This window comes from Vidua macroura, chromosome 6 (assembly GCF_024509145.1).
Source record: "Vidua macroura isolate BioBank_ID:100142 chromosome 6, ASM2450914v1, whole genome shotgun sequence".
In the NCBI taxonomy this organism is placed as follows: domain Eukaryota; kingdom Metazoa; phylum Chordata; class Aves; order Passeriformes; family Viduidae; genus Vidua; species Vidua macroura.
The window spans coordinates 23694140-23712564 of record NC_071576.1 but is presented as its reverse complement, the minus strand read 5'-3'; the positions used below and the strand labels follow the sequence as shown (position 1 = coordinate 23712564).

Below are 18425 nucleotides of genomic sequence, written 5' to 3'. Positions count from 1 at the left end.
CGGGGAAGAGCGTGGTTTAAAGCCTCGCCGCCGCCCCGGGCGCCATGACTGACGCGCAGTGCGGAGCTTCCCTGCCACGCCGCTGCGGGCGGGACGTGAGGGCAGGAGCGGCCCCGGCACGCGCCGCCCGCCAGGCCGCCCCCGCAGCCAGCGTCAAGTAACGCCCCCGTCTATTGGCTCGCCGGGCACAGGCGCCTCTGGTAGCGCAGCGGTGATTGGCCCTCGCCTGAGTCCCGAGCGTGCCGACTTCTCGGCCTCATCGAGAGCGGGAAAGCAGGATGTGTCCCGGGTGGGTGGGAACAAGCGGCCCCGAAGTGGTTTTCTGATTGGGCTACAAGGAAATGACATTTGAGTTCTTATTAGCTCTGTGTCATGTCACTCCGGCGGTCCCTTCATTATTCGTCGAGCAGAGCCTTGCGCTCTGTTGGGCGGCCGGGATGCCAGTCTGCCCCTGGGCTCTGTGATTGGTGACCGCTTCTGGCGAGCCGCCCTGGGGGGCGTGTCCCTTCCTCTCGCGCCCGGTGATTGGCGGTCAGAGGGGGCCGCCGGGGTGCGATTGGCTGCGCCGTCCGGGCCCGCGGCCACCGGGGTGGGCGGGGCCTGCTCCCCCTGTTTCCCAGCGCTGCCTTGCGCGGGGCCCGGCCAGGCCGCGCGGCGGGCGGGATGGCGGTGGCGGTGCGCGCGCTGCAGGAGCAGCTGGAGAAAGCCAAGGAAAGCCTCAAGCACGTGGACGAGAATATCCGCAAGCTCACGGGCCGGGACCCCAATGATGTGAGGTGAGGCGGGGAGCGCCAGGCGCGCCGCTGTACCGCGAAGGAAGGGCCGGGCGGCGGGGGGGGCGCGCGTCGGGCCTGCAGGGCGGGCGGCGCGGAGCCGGCCGCGGATCCCCGCGTCCCTTGCGGGCCGTGCCCGCTCCGCCGCTGCGGCGGCGATCGGGGAGCTCTGCCCCGTGGGGGTGGGGCACGGCCGCGGAGCACAGGGCGGAACGGCCGCAGGCCCATTGGGCCGGGCAGACAGCGGCGCCCCGGGGGCCGGGCAGGCACCGCTAACAGCGCTTACCGTCTCTTTCAGGCCCCCTCAAAACAGGCTGTTAGCCCTCGCAGGCCCTGGTGGAGGTAGAGGGCGTGGGAGCTTATTGCTAAGGTAAGAGCGGACGGTGGAGTTTCACCCATCCTTTCCCCGGCAGTGCTTCGTGCCGTTGCGCTGAGTGTCGCGTGTCCCTCGTTTGCCTCCGCTCATCGCTGCGGTGCTGTTTGAATGAGCGCCAGAGCTGCCCTGCAGGGCTTTGGGGGTTAAGTTTAACGTGCCTTTTCATTTTGAGTTGCTACAAGTCTAAATGGGTGTTTTTTCCCGACCTTCTCGGCCGTTAGGCTGAAAAATAAGGGGAAACGTCAAAATGAAGGGAGGTATTGTGTGGGACCATTGTGGCTGGGATCTTGTCTTCGAAATCGTTCAAAATCAGTCACTTGCTGATTAAAAAACTGATAGGTGCTCTAGGAAGGATTTTAAAACACATGCGGATAAAACCAGATCCTGAAAATTACTGCAGGTAAGATTATTTGAACACGATAGGATGCTTGTTACAGTGTAGCTACTCAGTTAAACGAGTGTAGAAATTCAAGGTTAAATTAGATGGTTCACAAGCAGTGTGTTAGAACATTTCACTGCAGTGCTAACAGTAAATGGTGATAGAGGTGAGTAAAATTTATGTTTAATCAGGACCATAAAGCAAAATTATAGCTAAATTGTGCACACTTGAAGTGCTCCAGCGATTAACCTAACTTGTTCTAAGACCACAAGTGTTTTCTTTTTAGGCGTGGATTCTCGGATAGTGGAGGAGGACCCCCAGCCAAACAGAGGGATCTTGAAGGTGCATCCAGTAGGTGAGTGCAAAAACTAATGCAGCCAACTTGCTTTTCTGAATGAGAATTTGTAGCAGTAAACCAAAAACTTGTAATAACTGGGGACTTTCACTGTCTTCTTTGGAGATTACTTACTAAAGACTTTTTGGGAATAACTTGGGTGATAGCAAATCACTCACTGAAATCTTTTTCATACCTTAGAGCAGCATAAAGATAGTAGCAATAATATAAAGATATAGCAATACAAAGATATTTGTAATTTTTTTGTTTTATTTGGCATACAGTCTGCTATATTGCATTCTTCTTAATTGTGACATTTGTTTACAGTGAACAAAAATTGAATTATGACTGAGACCTGTTCAATAAATTGAATACAGGCAATGTGACAAAGGACTTGGGTTTTGAGCTTTCACATCTGGTTGCAAATCCATCACATGTGACTGATAATAGTGAACTTAAGTGCTGTGGGCACTTGATGTGCAGTGGTAGTTCTTGACCAAAGTAGAGCTTACTTTGGAATTTTTGAGTTAGCAGAAAATGAAGCTGGGAAACAGGACAGTGCTGTGCTACAAAGCTGAAAACAACTTCAACTCTAGTTATTTATTTTAGGATTTATTTTATTTAAATTATTTATTTTAAGTTGTTCTTTGTTAAAGCCTTAGTTCATCCATGTCTCAAGTGGTAAGCCCTCTGCCTCTCTCCAATAGGTATTTGGTAGGTAACTTGAACAGTATTTCCTGTTTAAGAAATTATATCAACCTTTCCATGTCAATGCATTTAAATCTGTCTAGTGATCCCTTTATACCAGTAGCCATTTTAGAGGTTTCTGGAAAAGCACAAACATTTAAAATAATAAATTCCAAATGTATTTTTAAAAGTCAAACATGGTATTTGCGGATTCTTCTGGTTTTATTACTCTACAATTTGTATTACAGTTTAAACTGTTCTGTGTCATTGATTTTCACCAACAATAGATTCTGTCTGTACAATGTTACTTACTGGTTGTTGGAACAGTGGGGAGATTTTCACCAAAGTGTTGGTTCTTCTGACTAGACATGCTTATATTTTTCTCATGCTGGAATAGATTCTCTCCTAAATACATGTTCTCCACTGGCTTTCTTCCTCAGGCTGGGTGGAGAACGTCGGACAAGAAGAGAATCACGCCAAGAAAGCGACGCAGAAGATGATGATATTAAAAAGGTAATATATAGTAAATGGAGCTGTGCAAGAAGAAACCTACCTGCAACATGATGAACAAAGTAGTTTGTTTTTCTTTCTTGTAGCCAGCGTTGCCATCTTCTGTTGTTGCTACCTCCAAAGAGCGAACACGTCGAGACCTTATACAAGATCAAAATATGGATGAAAAAGGAAAACAAAGGTATGCAGAAGTCTCTTTTACACTAATGTGATACTTTTGGGTTCTACCATAGAAAGTAGCTTTTGATTTAAAAGATAGTGCACACAAGCTGTTGTGGATCAAAGATCATGTTGGAGAGTTACTATTATGGTATAAAATTTAATTTTAAAAGTATTCTCTGAAGATACTTCACAAGCAGCAGCATGTGCATTATTCACATAACTGACATGGATTCTACTTTTCAGGCCACCTACAGGAGCAGTTTTGCTAGTGCTAGTGTTTTAACATCGTTTGAGTAAGACAGAAATATCGTTTGAGTAAGACAGTAGCTTTATTAGTTGCTTAATGTCTTGGATTATTACAGCTGTCTTGGCTCATCATTTATTTTGTTGGTTGAAGTAGGGTTTTGAGTATGGTTCCTTGCTCCCTCTGCCTCTTTTTTGAAATGAAACATGTTTCTTTTCTCGTACTACTTTGACTTCTTGTTGTGTGTACAGCCTTGCCTTCATTTTGCCTAGTGCTTTTTAGATTTTTCCGATGTATATCTCCTTTTCTGTATATTTTATTTTTCTTAGGGCTATTGAAATTCTAATTGAAATGCAGCTCTATTGGTAAGAGGTATTGGAAAATCAAATTTGCAGCTGTGTTCAACCTCTTGGACCCTGTCTACTTCAGACTGCAAGTCACCTGGTGTAGTAATAATTATACCCCAAATAAACAGAAGAATTATAACTGGAATAAGGAACTATAGAAATCTTCTAAGTCCCCACAGGTCAACTGGCACAGAAAACTGGCACTTGGCTTGCTTCTTTTAGTTATAACCCCACTTAGAGTCTTCCATTACTAGGTTCTAATTACTTCCCTCACAGGGAGACTTCCAAAATTCTTCCTGAACTTCCTAGAGCTTCAGGCACTAAAAGCTTGTTCCCTCAGAATTGTAGTTCTACTGCCTTTCAGTTCAGTTGTCTCTAGGGAGATGAGAAAAGCAGTGTTAGTCTATGAATTGTGGTGGAGGGAGGTTCTTTAAGAGGACAACATCCTCTGAACTCCTGATTTTGCTCAGTCTTCTGGGATACCATTGATATACAAATGCACTTTTAGTGATCTCTGGCTTTCAATTTTTATCTGTTGCTGTTTCTATTATTTAATATACTTCTACCTTTCCATGGGGAGGTTTGTGCCACTGTAATAGAGTGGTACTTAGGGAAGACAGTAGCATTTCCTTTCTCCCTTTATCAGGTTCAAGGCAACTAAAAAAGTCTGCATCACATTGTAAAGACTTAATTTGGGATTGAATTAAAATAAATTGAAGGTGAAAGTCAAGAAACTAGTTCTTTCTCAGAAGAAAGGAATTTGTTGAAGTATTTTACTTATTTTTCTCAAAACAACACCTAATTGGATGAGAGCAGTTCTGTTTTCATCCCACAGTGCAGTTTCTCATTGTTGGGCAATTCTGATAGATAAGCTTTCACTCCCCTGTGGCTCCATTTCTCCTTTCATAGTCCAAGCAGATTGTGGAGAGGGGAGTGTATGCTTTTTAGAAAACCCAGTTTGCTCCCTTATTGACAGCTCACACTGTATTTACTTGACTTTTTTCTTCAATACTCTCTGCTTCAAGATTTTTAAAAATATTTCCTTAGTGTTATTATTTCCAGATGAAAAATGTGCAGGCTTCCAGTTTTGCCAGTGCTAGCTGTTCTGTGTTACACATAAGAGTTGTGTCTTACTTGTAAGCAAAATGATACGTCACTGTAAATTATATCCTGGACTGCTGGCGCAGTCAGTATGTCTTCTATTGCTAATGGCCTTGGGTACTACTGGGCCTTTAAAAATAAGTGTCCTTGAGGTGGAAAGTTTCTCTGATTATTTATATAAATAAAAATCTTAGTACTTGAACTGAATCTCAAATTTTTTTTTGTTGTGGGTTTGTTTTTTTTTTTTCAGGAATCGACGTATATTTGGCCTGTTGATGGGCACTCTTCAAAAATTTAAACAGGAGTCCACAGTTGCTATTGCTACTGAGAGGGTAATTATTTTAAATTCTATCAGATTGTAGATAATAAAGCAAAATTGTTTGGTTAAGTTATTTCAAGTAAGAATGAAAGTTCCCTATGGTGTAGGTTGCAGGTGCAGCAAAGTGGTGAGAGTGCTTGTAGGTTTGTGTTTGTCTCAGTTCAGGGGAATGAGGGTAGGAGGCAGAAAAGTTGTTCTTACTATGACTTTGTAACCCTGTTTTTGACATTTGTGGAAACAAAGAGGCAATGTTAAATGGAATTTAATCGGGTTACTATTTAAGAGGTCAAAGGCTATTTCTGGAAATAATAGTGATGCGGTATTGATGAAGCAGTGCTTACCCTGGTGTGTTCCAGATGTTTAAATTATAACCAAGTATACAGAAATCTATGCTTGGTTAGGCTATCTGTCTAAAAATGCATTTTCTGTTCCAGTACAGATAACCAGAATTTCTGATTTTAATAAATAAATGTGTGATTATCCTGAAGCAAAGGCTTTGCATAGCTTAGTGAGTACTTCAAAAAACTTGTATATGGGATGGTGGTAACTTTATTCTCTTTTAATTTGTGAAGGCTATGGTATTTGTTTACTGTTGTACTAAATGGGTTATTCAGTTAACTCTAATAACCTTTAGATTAAAAACTGTTTTAAAGTTCAAATTTCAGCAGTCCAGTTGAAGCAGATAGATTTAAACTTAAAACATTTTCTGTATAGTGTCTGCAGAGCTGACTCACAGTGCTGGTATTGATTACTTTCAGATGCAGTATTTGGGTGGTTTACCTAACTTGTCATGTGGCACATAAGACCAAAGTTCACTTTTGCCTGCTTGCATTCAAACAAAACGCTGTTTATCAGGATGGTCTAGAAACATGGAGCCCCTGTCTAATTTATAGCAGTATGTGTTTGCACAAAGAGACTTTGAGGAGTTACCGCTCCTTGCAAAATTTTTCTGAGAATCCATATGGAGATCTTTTTTTGTTCATGCATGTACACTTGCTATAAATCAAAGTCAAGGCCTGAGGAGTTTTACAACACAGCTATTTTGTTGTCCAGGCAGTAAATTCTGTTTTTTTTATTGACAATTATTGTACAATCTGAGCACATGGCAGTCTAGGGCATAAAAATGGCATTCCTGGATAGAAGTAATATATATAATTAGCAATTAATATACTGGAAGTGTCCACAATCAAATTTTTGTTGGTCACAAACACCAGTCTGCAGTCCCTCATTTGGTTCTGGAGGAGTTTATTTCTTTCTCTCCCAAGTGGGAAATTTACCTGATTTTCCTGATACCTCAAATACATTCCTTTTATTTTTCTGCCATTGGGGGAAAAAAACCCAACTTGTTGAAGCTTATATTGAAAATTTAAGTCCAGACTGAAAGACAGTAAAGCACACAGGAGTTCACAGGGCCCCATAACTATATAGTTAAATTAACAAAAAATCAGGTGCTAGCAAGCAGTGACACTCTTTTCTTCCATTAGCTGTAGTTTAGGAGGTATTTCCTAATGTGTTTTTAGGAATACCTTTAAAGGTGTAAATAATCAAAAATTATTAAGTGAATCAAACTAGAATACTTTCTCATGATGTAGAAAAAAAATTAAGATTGTATTTAATTTATTTTAGCAAAAGAGACGACAAGAAATTGAACAGAAACTTGAAGTGCAGGCAGAAGAAGAGAGAAAGCAAGTTGAAAATGAGAGGCGAGAACTGTTTGAAGAAAGACGTGCTAAACAGACAGAGCTGCGGTTATTGGAGCAAAAGGTTGAGCTTGCTCAGTTGGTGAGTTTTTCTTTTGTTTTTGATCTTTCTCTTGTTTAAACTATTCTTGTGTATCTCAGGGTTATTTTCTTTCATTTCTCAGCAAGAAGAATGGAATGAACATAATGCTAAAATAATTAAATACATAAGAACAAAGACAAAACCTCATTTATTCTACATACCTGGCAGAATGTGTCCTGCTACGCAGAAGCTGATGGACGAGTCACAGAAAAAGATGAACGGTAAGTGGTCTTTGTGATACAAAGGTCCTTGTTCTTGCCTCCCTTTGTTTGCCATACAAATTTATTTTAAGTCTCTGTTTAAATACATGAATTTCCTGCTTAGGACAAACTATATTCTTACACGAGTGTTCATCATAAGTGGAAATTACTCTTTCAGTGACTTATTTTTATATTGAATGGGATTTGATTCTCTTACAAGAAGTCAAAAGATCCGTATGCATAATTTCAGAGGTATGTGTTTAAAACAGTCCTTTATATTAACTTTAGTACCCAGATGTATCCAAGTGCAGCAACGTCATTTTTGAAAAGACAGATTCTGTGAAGATGCAAGGAACTGCAGGTGTTTACAAAACATTTGAGAAGTATTTTCTTAAGCATAGCATTAGAACTTTTCGATGATTTTTTTTTTCCTCAATGTGTGTTCATTTCTGTTTCACAGGATGATTATTTTTCTTTTGGAGAACAATTTAAAATGCTCCGATTGATGGTAGTCTTACTGTTCTTTTTTTATTAAACTAAGAATGTATTGGTTTTTTTCTTAGGCTCTTTTCTTCATTTTGTGGGGCTGGGGGGTAAGAGAAGATAGTTCACCTGTCTGGATAGCCTACAGTAATTAAGCTTTCTTAATACCAAGCTAGGTTTTTGCTTATTTTTCCTGTCTTTTGTTTGCCTTAGGAAGTATAACCTTAATAGGTAAATACCAGGAAATTAAGGTGTTATTTTGATACTCTGTTGGTTGGTTTGATTTTAATGAAGTGAAAAAGTTTGTGTTAGCTTAGATATACAGCTTAGATTTACATATTTATTAGATTTATTCAGCTGAGCTTACTCTCCCCTTTGTTTTCTTAAGGTAACTAGCAGTCTTTTTCATTATGCATGAATGGCTTGCTACTTCAGAAAGAACAAGTTTGCCGTATTTATAAGTTGAACAATTTGATCATTTACTAGCTCACAGTTAAAGGGTAGGTAGACTTCAGTGTCTGTAGATTATTTTAACAATTATTTATGCATTTATTCCCTAGCGCTCTTTGAAAGCAGGAGAAATGAATTTGCAGAGCAGATTAACAAAATGGAGGCCAGACCCAGAAGACAATCTGTGAAGGAAAAAGAACATCAGGAGGTGCAGAATGAAGAAAAGAAGGAAGAACAGAACAAGGAGCAGGAAGAGGGTAAGGTGGCTCAGCAGGTGGAAGAGATGGAGACAGGTAATCAGCACAATGATGTAGAAATGGAGGAGGTAGGGGAGGAAAAGGGAAAAATAGGTTCAGGTTCAGGGCATAGTGATGCAGAAAAAGAACAGGAAGAGGATGAGCAGAAACATGACATGGAGATGAAAGTAGAAGAGCCTACTGAGGTGAGGGAGAATGACAAGCAACAGGATGGTCAGCATGAGGAGATCACAGTTGTAAAAGAGGAAAGTGAAAACATTCAGCCTGTGGATAATGAGCAGGATGTGGCTGAAATGAATGAGGCAGATAGTGTAGAACCTGTAGAAAATGAAAATGGCAAAGAAATAGAACCAGAAACAGAATGTGATGCTCAGCCAGAAAAAGTGTGTAATGTTCCTTCTCCCAAGAAGGAGAAAGGTATCAAAACAGAAAATAATGCTGAACTTGAAGAAACACAGGAGAAGACACCTGAAGCTCAAACAGAATCTGTGGCTGAGGCTCTATCTCAGCCACAGTCTGTGCCATTAGCACAATCACCTCAGTTGTCTCAGTCCACTCAGGATACAGAGCCCCAGACAGACAAGGATGAAAATGCTGTGGTGTCTGTAAAGGTGGTTGAAGCCCAGGCAGAGCAGAATCAGACACCAAGTGCAGAAAGTAAGAGTAAGACTAGGAGTAGAAGCAGGGGTAGGGCAGGAAACAAAACTGGTCATACCCGTAGCAGCAGCAGTAGTAGCAGTAGCACTTCAAGCAGTACTACCAGTGCAAGTAGTTCCAGTACTGGCAGCAGTTCCAGTCGGAGCAGTTCCACCAGCAGCAGCACTACAAGTGGGAGTACGAGCAGGGACAGTAGCAGCAGTAGCTCTAGCAGTAGTGAGAGTAGAAGTCGAAGCCGAGGCAGAGGGCATAACAGAGATAGAAAACGCAGAAGGAGCACAGACAGGAAGCGAAGGGATGCTTCGGGAGTAGATAGAAGTCACAAGTCCTCAAAAGGTGGTAGTAGAGATACTAAAAGCTCAAAGGATAAAAGTTCAAGGTCTGACAGAAAGAGATCTATATCAGAAAGTAGTCGGTCAGGCAAGAGAACTTCACGGAGTGAAAGAGACCGTAAATCAGACAGGAAAGACAAAAGGCGTTAACAGAAGAGACCAAGCTTCCTTAGTCTAATCTTTGCAGCAGAAGATTATTTGAGTGAAAGGATTCCTTGTAAGGAGGAAGAGAAGGCTGCCTTAAGAATTGCATGCTGTAAAAAATCTTTTGGAAAAATGCAGACTGTTTACCAGGCATTCTTGTACTTTTTACATAATTTTGTAAAAGGTTACTTACCAAAATTATGTGAAGTTCCTGAAAATGTAAAAATAAAAAGATTAACACTCCTTTGCATCTTTTTTTTTAAATATCCTGTACTCATTAAGATCCTCTGTATATTTTAATAGGTAAACCTTTAAAGTAGATGTGATCATTTCTTCTGTATCATACACTTTTTTTTGTAGAAATAAATGTGCATTTTAAATAAATTGTTTGAGATGTCCTGTTGACAATTAAATTCCCCTTTTTAGATTATAGGAAGGCATTGCAGGAAATATAAAATTTTGCCTTTCCCCTTTATTCCTTGCAAGAAAGAGAATTTTAAGACCTAGTAAAGCAAATAATCTCTCCAGTGCTGGGTAGGAAGGCAAAGTAATTGATTTGAATCTATACTTCTTGTTTTCTTCTGTAACTGCAAGCTCTTAGTCAATTCTGCCTATCCTCCAGTTTTATAAAAATTTCCTATCCATAGGCAAACAGTAATTAAATGGCAATGTTAACACTGGCCAAGGTAGCTGAAGTCAGTCTGGAAAACAAGTCTTACCTGCTTTCTGCAGGGGCTTTGGTAGTATTTGCATCTATGTTCCAGATATAGATAATCTCTTCAGTGATGATCCTTGTTTTGGTGGCCAGTGGAAGAAAGACTTCAGCTTGCTTCTCAACCAGGATTCTTTTTGTTTTAGTTGCAGACTAATCTTTGATCCCTTCATACCACTAGGAATAATTACATTGCAGTGTTGGAGTTACCTGGGACTACCTAATACTAATGTTGTGTGCGTGCAAGAATGCTTTCTGAATGTATTTAATAAACCTAAGGTGGTATAGTGTTATCTATGAAGGTGAATACTGTTTTTATATAATTTTGTATGGAAAATAATAACATCTGTTGCTTTGTTCTGTACATGTGCAAATAAATGTGGCTTTGTAGATTACTTACTCTCTCATTGCCTATGATCTTTTCTATTAACGGGTGTATTACCTTAGTCTTTCTACATTTAAAGTATGAATTGCAGATGGCTGTACCTTACAAGCTCTGTACCCAAAATTAATCTTAAGGCTTTTAATTGTCTATTAACTGACTATGAAACTGTAGTGCTATAATCTATGCTTTTTTGACAGGAAGAGAATTGTGTTATCTGATATGCCAAATCACAGACCAGGAAATCCTAGAAAGATTTCAGTATGGAAGAACACATAAGCATGGTTTAGTATACAAAATGCAATATACACCCCATTCTTCTAGAAGGTGGTTGCCAGGTTCTAGCTTGGAGTGTGTCAGTTTTTATCTGAACTCAACAGTAGTGACAGATTCACGTGTTCTGAAATGCTCAATGTCATGACTTCAAGAAATGTGTCTAGTAAGGGATGGAGTGCAGCACAAATAGACAGTGGGAAAACACAGGCTTCCCCTTTCTCAAGGAGTTCAGACTCTTCAGTCCGTTTGCTACTTCAATGTCCTATCTGCCTCTCTCTCTCTACAACAGAGTAATTTTTATTCTTGTCAGTATTTTCCAACAATGTTTCCTTCCCTTCAGGGAATCTTGTGGTTTAATGTGTCTTTTTTGAAGGACAAAAAAAAGTTCAAATGCCTTATTGAAGATGTTAAACCAAAATGTTCTACCAAAAAAAACCTTAATACTGAATAACTGAGTAAATGTTTCTGGTCTATGTGTTTTGACTAGTTTCAGGTTTCAAATTGCCTTTGGAAGCCATTTTAGTTTTTTCAATTGATTACTTTTTTTTTTTTTTGTAATGTTGAATAATTTTAACATTTCTTCTTTTGAGCTTGTGTGATTCACTGCTGTAGAGCATTTACTGCACAGGTTTAAATGGCTGGTACTGGAGTCAGTTGTGGAAATCTTCTGACCACTGTTTCAGAGCAACATGTTAACAGGGTTTATGAAAACAATAGGATGGTGGGTCCAGTCACTGAACTAAGGACTGGATTTCCCAGCTGTAATGTATTTTTGACTGTGAAAATACAGAAGCTTTGTTGCTCCATACAAAGCTGGTGATGTAATTGATAATTTAATGTTTGTTAGAAGAAACTTGCTAGCATTGTTAAGCAGTGCCATTAATTGTTAGCATTCCTAGATCTAAGCAGCTCAGTGTAACATGAATGTCAGTGTGTGATAACTGAAGTTTTCTAAAAGCTAAATATTCCAATACATATTTCACTACAGGAATAGTGTAAGATGGTAACGTACTATTAGTACCATAAAGCAGTAGTGTTTCTAGTAATTGTTACATTTTCCTTCAAGGTCCCCATCTCTTATCCTGAAACAATATCAGAGCTGTGGATAGGAATGAGACCATGAAAATAGCTGACAACTTCAAGACTAAATTTGATGGAACAGCTTGTATTTTCTACGTATTTAGTGCAGATAGCATAGAAGTAGGAAACGATAGAAACATTTTCTTATCCCTTCCCCACAATGGTGAGTGGAGATAAAAGGAAAAATGCTTTGTTGGCTTTTCAGTCAAGTGAAGTGGACAAAGGAACAATAGTTTTTCCCCTTTTCTAAGAATGAAGCAGAGATGCTTTATGGGAGCAGGGAATATACCATGTATGCTCTATGCCTGTCTTTTGAAGTGTTTCCATCATGTGGTCCCTTCTAGCTTTCAGTATAGTTTAAGAAGGCAGTTGGTGGTTTGGTTGTTTTAGAACCTATACTATGCACTGACTCTACACCATTACTTGCTGGTTTTTTCTTCAGTCCTGATGCACAGATAAGCTGGAATTCTCCAAGAATGTGTTTTTCTACAACGCTCCACTTTGAGTTCTTATCAGAGTAGATGTTACACAGATTGTTCATTGAATATAAGCTGAAACATGACTTTGGATAAAAGGCGTAGTTCTTCAAATTCTTGTTCTTTAGGGTGATGTCTTTGTGCATGGAACAGCTTCTTTATATTTTATTCAAAGGAAACCTGAACATAATTTTTCTGCAGACAGTAGATATTAGAAAACTGAACAACCCCTCTCCAACAAAATTAATTTCAAAACCAGTAAATTTACAAATAGATTTCCAGAACATCTTTGATTTTTCGGGAAAGTAATGGTCTTGTGATTAGGCTCCAGATATAAGATTTAGGTTCAGCCACTGATTTTATAGAAATTACTGTGGTACAACAGGGTAAACATACTCATTTAATGTATGTCAAAGATCTTCAAAATTAGTTTGCCTGGTCAAAGAAGAATTTCTCTGAGAGTACATGTATTTATGATGGGATCAAATGCTGCAGCAGTGGTGCATTAGTAACATACAGAGATCTGTGTTATGGACGATGTTCAATCTTGGGGTTTTTTCCTCCTGGTTCAGGTAGTTTTTATTATGTGACAGTATTCTATTATATGGCAAAATGTGAGGTGTTTAAAGCTTGGAAATGTGTTCTCAAGATTCAAAGTAATAAAAGTCACAACTTCCATGATTTTTTTGAAATGCACTGCCAGTTGTCATGTTTGTAACAATCTTTGTAATAGAGAAGCAACAGTGGCTTTTTTCTTGCTACTTATTATTCTGGTTGAAAAAGTTGGTTTAGGTCTGGGTAATGAGTGACTGTTACCTGCTTAGATTTGTCTAACTGGAAGAGTGAATTAGTGTTACTTCCTCTTAATTATTTCTTTAAAAATACTTGTTTAAAGAAACAAAATTTTGCTGGCATGCCATTTTATTAAATGTAAAAGTCAATTTGTATTTTCATCCAAACATCTAAAGTCAAGAGAACTATATTGTTAAAAGTGCTTTACCCATGGACTATAATCTTCCACATATTGTGCAATATTTTACACTGTGAAACTCTGCATTCTCTGTGGAGCCCTTTGGTGCTACCAAAACAGTATAGCCAAAGCTGTATATTCTTTTCTTAATATGAAATAGATATTAGGATAACTTCTGCCAACTTCTGATATGCTTTGATCTTTATTATCAATGCAGATACTGAATATTCTAGGAAATGTAACATCTTCATTTCTACAAAGCCATGTCTTAAAAGAGCCATCCAGTGTGCCATAATACTCAGATTAATTCAATTACTCCATTAATGCTGATCCTTCTTTGAATTCTAGTACACTTTAAGAGATGTCTGCCTTTCTACTTCAGTAGTTACAGTTCAGTAGTTCCTAAGGTGTCATTGCAAATAAAAATAGTTCCATTATAATTAAAGTTATTGGAAATAGATATTTTTCATTGTTGTTATTTGTCTTTGCATGTGCAATAGTACTCATATTCATTGCTTCAGTTCTCCAGAACAGAAATTAACTGAAGTCTCACCCGATCTGATATAAAGCTTTCAACTTTGTCCTTTGGAATCTAGCTATAATAAACTCCATGAATCTTTGACTTCAGTTCAAAGGTGATTAAAAGTCATTCTTGATAGCCTATGCTATGTATAGAATATGCACCCAAAGGACAAGAATATTTGGTATGAATATGATTTACTAGTGAAGTTACTAGGGGAACAAAGAACAGAACAGAGATCAGAGCAGTGTTTGTCAGCACTTAAGCCTTGAAGGATGCTTGTAGAGACTAAGCAACACAATGAGCAGTGCCCAGAATAACTTGAAAATTTCAAATGTGGTTTTAATGGAGTAGCTGAGATTTTTACCTCCATGCAAACACTTGGACTAAGTTTGGTATCTATATGAAACTGAAGTCAGTGCCATTTTCAGAGGTATTTTCATAAATACAGTAATACTGGACAGACCTCAAGGTGTGGGTCTGATTGTTCTCCCCCACAAACCTACTTAAGAATGTAAATTTAGATGTCAGAATACCTTACTTTTCCATTTTTAGGTGAATGGGCTCCATGTTGCCAGGCTCAAAAAGGGACTCCTAACCTTTCTAGGCCCATTGTTGGGTTTTGTCCTATGTTGGTGTGCAACTCTGTGAAAGACTTCTGACTAGTTTGATAAAAATGTCCTTTTTTTCTTCTTTTTTTAAATTTGTACAACACTAAGTATGTAGAAAGTCCTTCCAATATAAATTACTTGTATATTCTTTCTCACCAATCTGTTTTGTAGAGATTTGGGAATGAAAAAAATGGGAGAGCATTTAAGTTAGTCAGGGGTGACAGGAGGTGCTGATCTGCAGTGTATTCCTTGGTGCTCTGTGGTGGATTACCTAACAGCAGAGACAGCTGGTGTGACAGGTCATAGGACAGGCTGCCTGACTATCAGCTCATGTGGCAAAGGAAGGGGCCAAAGTGTTAGATTGCAAGTGAGGGACATATCATCTCTTTGAAGTTTCTGTTTGCAGGCCACTGCTGGTTCAGGTGACCCTGGCTCACTTTGTGCCCTTTTTTGCTGGCTCTGTAGATCAGGCTAAGCACCAGTGTCTGGCAGGTCTGAGTTGTGGAGCAGAAGGAAACTATGCTGCAAGTAGGATACAGCTTAGGTTTGTGGAAAGAGAATACAGTGACCTTTGCATGAGTCATACTCAGGACTGAAGGAGGGGCAGGCTTACTAGGAACCATATAACGACAAAGATCAGGATGGGAAGTAATGCAGATTCTTGGGGTGCTATCAAGAAGGCAGGGAGAAGAGGCTCCCTCATGCAGGACAGTCGGAAAGGAAAAGTGAAGTTTTTTTATAGGTTAATAAGATACTGTGTTTAGGTCACCAAAGAAGTGTGGGATAATGATATGAAACCTTTGAAGCAAAGCCTGCTTCTGATGCAAACAAAAAAGGTGGAGACTTTTTTTTTTTTACAAGCAGTCACATATAAAAGATAATGAGTACAAAATTCAGGGGAGATCCTGATTAGACAGAAGAGGAAAATAGTTCACAGTAAGAGCAATTGGCCATGGGAACAATCTCCCCATAAAGTGGTGGATGCCCAAATGTTTTGACACTTCTAAGATTCATGTAGACCATCTTGTTTAGACCATGCTTTTACTACGAAAGTTGGACAAGATAAACCTCAAGCCCCTCTCCCAGCCTGGTATTCTGATTCTCTGCAGGTTTTCATTTATAGTAAAACTTCATGCCTGATAACTATTGTACATCTCCCTGCATAATTACTACTTTAAAGCATAACATATTTGAGAAAAAAATGTTTATAACCACACATTGGATAATAGATTGCTAAGAAACAGGGTATTCTTTAAAAAGCAGGGCATGTCATTTGCTTAGCTTTGCTGAATTGCTCTGTGATATATGATGCAAAGATAGCATATGGATTTTTCTAGTTGTCTTACAAACCTGAAAACTGCCAGGCACCTTTAAGACTTTGGAGCCATTTAAGCATTCCCCATGCTAAAGGATGGGCTGTTCTTAGATGTAGTGCATGAGAAAGCTCCAAAAGAATATGTGGAAAACATTTCTGTCCTAAGTTCCCAATGACTAGCTATAAATTATCTAAAATATATCAGTGCACAGAAAAAAAAAGTAGTTTTTTAAAGAAACAAGTAAACAAATAAAAAAAGCTAGAACACTGTCAGTAGCTAGGTTAGCATTAATGCAAATCAATATAATCATAAAATTGATAGTTCATCTATCATGTTAAGCATATAGAGATTGACAGAAAATAATGACCCCTGCCTTCCAGCTGGACATAAGAGATCAGAGGGTCTGAATGTGGCTGGGCTTGACTTATGATTATAATTAATTTGGCACTATAGGTCTGGTTGTGTTCAAGAAGAACTTTCACAAGCCCCGATTCACAAATAGTGCCATTTACCAATCCAAAACTACAGGTCAAGCTGTCTCAGTAAGAACCTTCACTGTCCCAGATTCACACAGCACACAGAGTTTGGTTTACTGAAACAACAGAAACACAGACTTGGAATTGCTGTTGATAAACAGCACTAGATGTGACAGAGCTCTAACAGTAACAATAATATTGCATTAGCCTGGCTAATAACAATAATATTATGCTGAAGCCTACCAAGCAGGCATCCCTGCTTGTGAAGAGAGGAGAATAACCCACCGACTCCAAGATTTTTTTGGGTCTTTCACTAAATTCATGAATATTCTATCCAGCTTATATGGATACAGCCCCACCTTATTCTCCTCCTCCTTCTTTACATGTAGCATAATCTAGGTGGAACATTGAATAGTATAGTCATGTATGTGGTAGCATGTATTTCAATAATCTTATTAGCATGCTCAAGGTGTGTGCTTTAATATTTAAATATTTAAGCCCTTACTCAGGCAAAAGTTACTTTTTTGGCCATGTGTACTTCAAAGCTCTAATAATATTACTTTTTTCTGTTCTGTTCAGTTCTTCAGAGACAAAACAGAACCATCCTATCTCCACAGGGCCTCCTCTGGCCCACTCATCCTTTCTTGACGTCAGCTATGCAGACATCCTTCTGCATAGATAATGTAGAAGGAATGTGGTGTAGGCTGTAGATAGTAGGCTGTCTTAGACCTTGCCAGGCTTCTTGCTCATCACACTACACCATCTTAAAATCAGATGAAAGATGTACATTAAAAATGCATTCATAATACAAACTCAGTACAGAAGAATCTATCTGAGAGAGGCTAAATTTTGATTTGACCAGAACTACTTTCTTTGTATTCAAAACATCAGCCTAGCTATCAGAACATAGTTAATTATTAATGCATGTGTATAATCAGGACACCTGACTCTGCAGATTGTTAGCAGGTTAGCATAGTGTACTTCTCTTTAAGCAGATCAGAGAAGGAAAACAGGATTGAAAGTCTACTTGCAATGTTTTCTTAGGCTAAGAAAAATGTAGAATTTTCTTGCTAACTGCATATCAATGCAGTTTCCACAATTTCAGTGCATCCTGGATTCAATCTAAAATGTCAAGGATCTTGGATCAGAGAATTTTGTTGTTAGTAATTTCATTTTCAGCAAGTGTGCAGAGTACAAAGGTACTTTCAAAATGGAAGAAGTGTGGTGATCTGGAATGTGAGAGTAAGTAAAAATTTGGTTTTTTCAAAGGGAGTCTGTGGTGTATATGCAGCTATTAGGAGCCATAATGTCGAAATTAGCAATGGAACAGACTGAAAATGAGTAGCCATAGCAAATGTTTGTTGTTAAGTTTAAGAGTAATAGGCTTAAAAATTTAAAACAAAAAGAGAAAAAAAAGACTGGCTGGATTGTTGTGAAAGGTTATACAGATCAAAGTTCAGTAAAAATACTTTTGAATAGCTACTTCTTCTCAGGTGTCCCCAAAACAGGCAGTATAAAACAGCTTTAAAGTATTTTTAACTCATTCTTTACAGGCACAAAATAAAATAAACAAAATATAAATAAAATTAAAATGGTAGGTTATAAACTGAGAAAGAAGATTCTTTATCATATGTTTATAGTACATTCATAGACCATTCTACAGAACTCAGTTTTTGTCCTACCAGCAAATTGGTTTGGGATTTCTTTTGTAATCCTTCTTACAAAACCCTCTGTTAATATTTCCTCTTTACCTATTTTTTCTTCTTTAAAATGAAGTAAGTGCTGTAACTATTTATGTGGTTCTCAAAGAGTAAATAACTCTGCAGGAGGCAGAGCCACTGAATCACAAGTGGACAAATAATGTCCTGTTTACTATCCACTGATTACCATTGTGAAATCTGTCATAATCATATTTGAAGCTGTTTCTAAGCTGTATCCATTAGTTTGGCAGACTTAAGTGTTGTATTTTCACTGTATTTTCAATCTTCCATTTCTCCTGAAGTGGGAGAGACCTTAGATTTCCTCTGATGATGGATTTCTATTTTCTTGTGGAGCCATACCAACTTCAG

General features: G+C 38.9%; 2 protein-coding genes across 5 annotated transcripts in view; both read left to right on the top strand.

Moving 5' to 3' along the window:
- The first annotated feature begins 540 nt into the window (after window positions 1-540).
- PNN (pinin, desmosome associated protein) lies at window positions 541-10644 on the top strand. The gene is made up of 9 exons (XM_053979552.1): window positions 541-776; window positions 1072-1143; window positions 1815-1883; window positions 2990-3062; window positions 3146-3240; window positions 5164-5245; window positions 6859-7014; window positions 7097-7235; window positions 8258-10644. The coding sequence occupies exons 1-9, from the start codon at window positions 664-666 to the stop codon at window positions 9541-9543; spliced, it is 2085 nt and encodes a 694-aa protein (XP_053835527.1). The 5' UTR covers window positions 541-663; the 3' UTR covers window positions 9544-10644.
- A 6824-nt stretch (window positions 10645-17468) lies between these two features.
- The window catches only part of MIA2 (MIA SH3 domain ER export factor 2), a 36067-nt gene continuing 35110 nt past the window's right edge, over window positions 17469-18425 (top strand). For all 4 annotated transcript variants that reach the window (XM_053980046.1, XM_053980044.1, XM_053980045.1 and 1 more), the window contains exon 1: window positions 17469-17598. In XM_053980046.1, the coding sequence (XP_053836021.1) occupies window positions 17484-17598 (115 nt within the window). In that variant the 5' untranslated portion in view covers window positions 17469-17483. The remainder of the gene's footprint in view (window positions 17599-18425) is intronic.

Coding starts and splice junctions, on each gene's coding strand:
- PNN (XM_053979552.1), top strand. CDS start 664: ATGGCGGTGGCGGTGCGCGCGCTGCAGGAGCAGCTGGAGAAAGCCAAG. Junction 1,884..2,989: donor CTTGAAGGTGCATCCAGTAG/GTGAGTGCAAAA, acceptor TTTCTTCCTCAG/GCTGGGTGGAGAACGTCGGA. Junction 3,241..5,163: donor GATGAAAAAGGAAAACAAAG/GTATGCAGAAGT, acceptor TTTTTTTTTCAG/GAATCGACGTATATTTGGCC.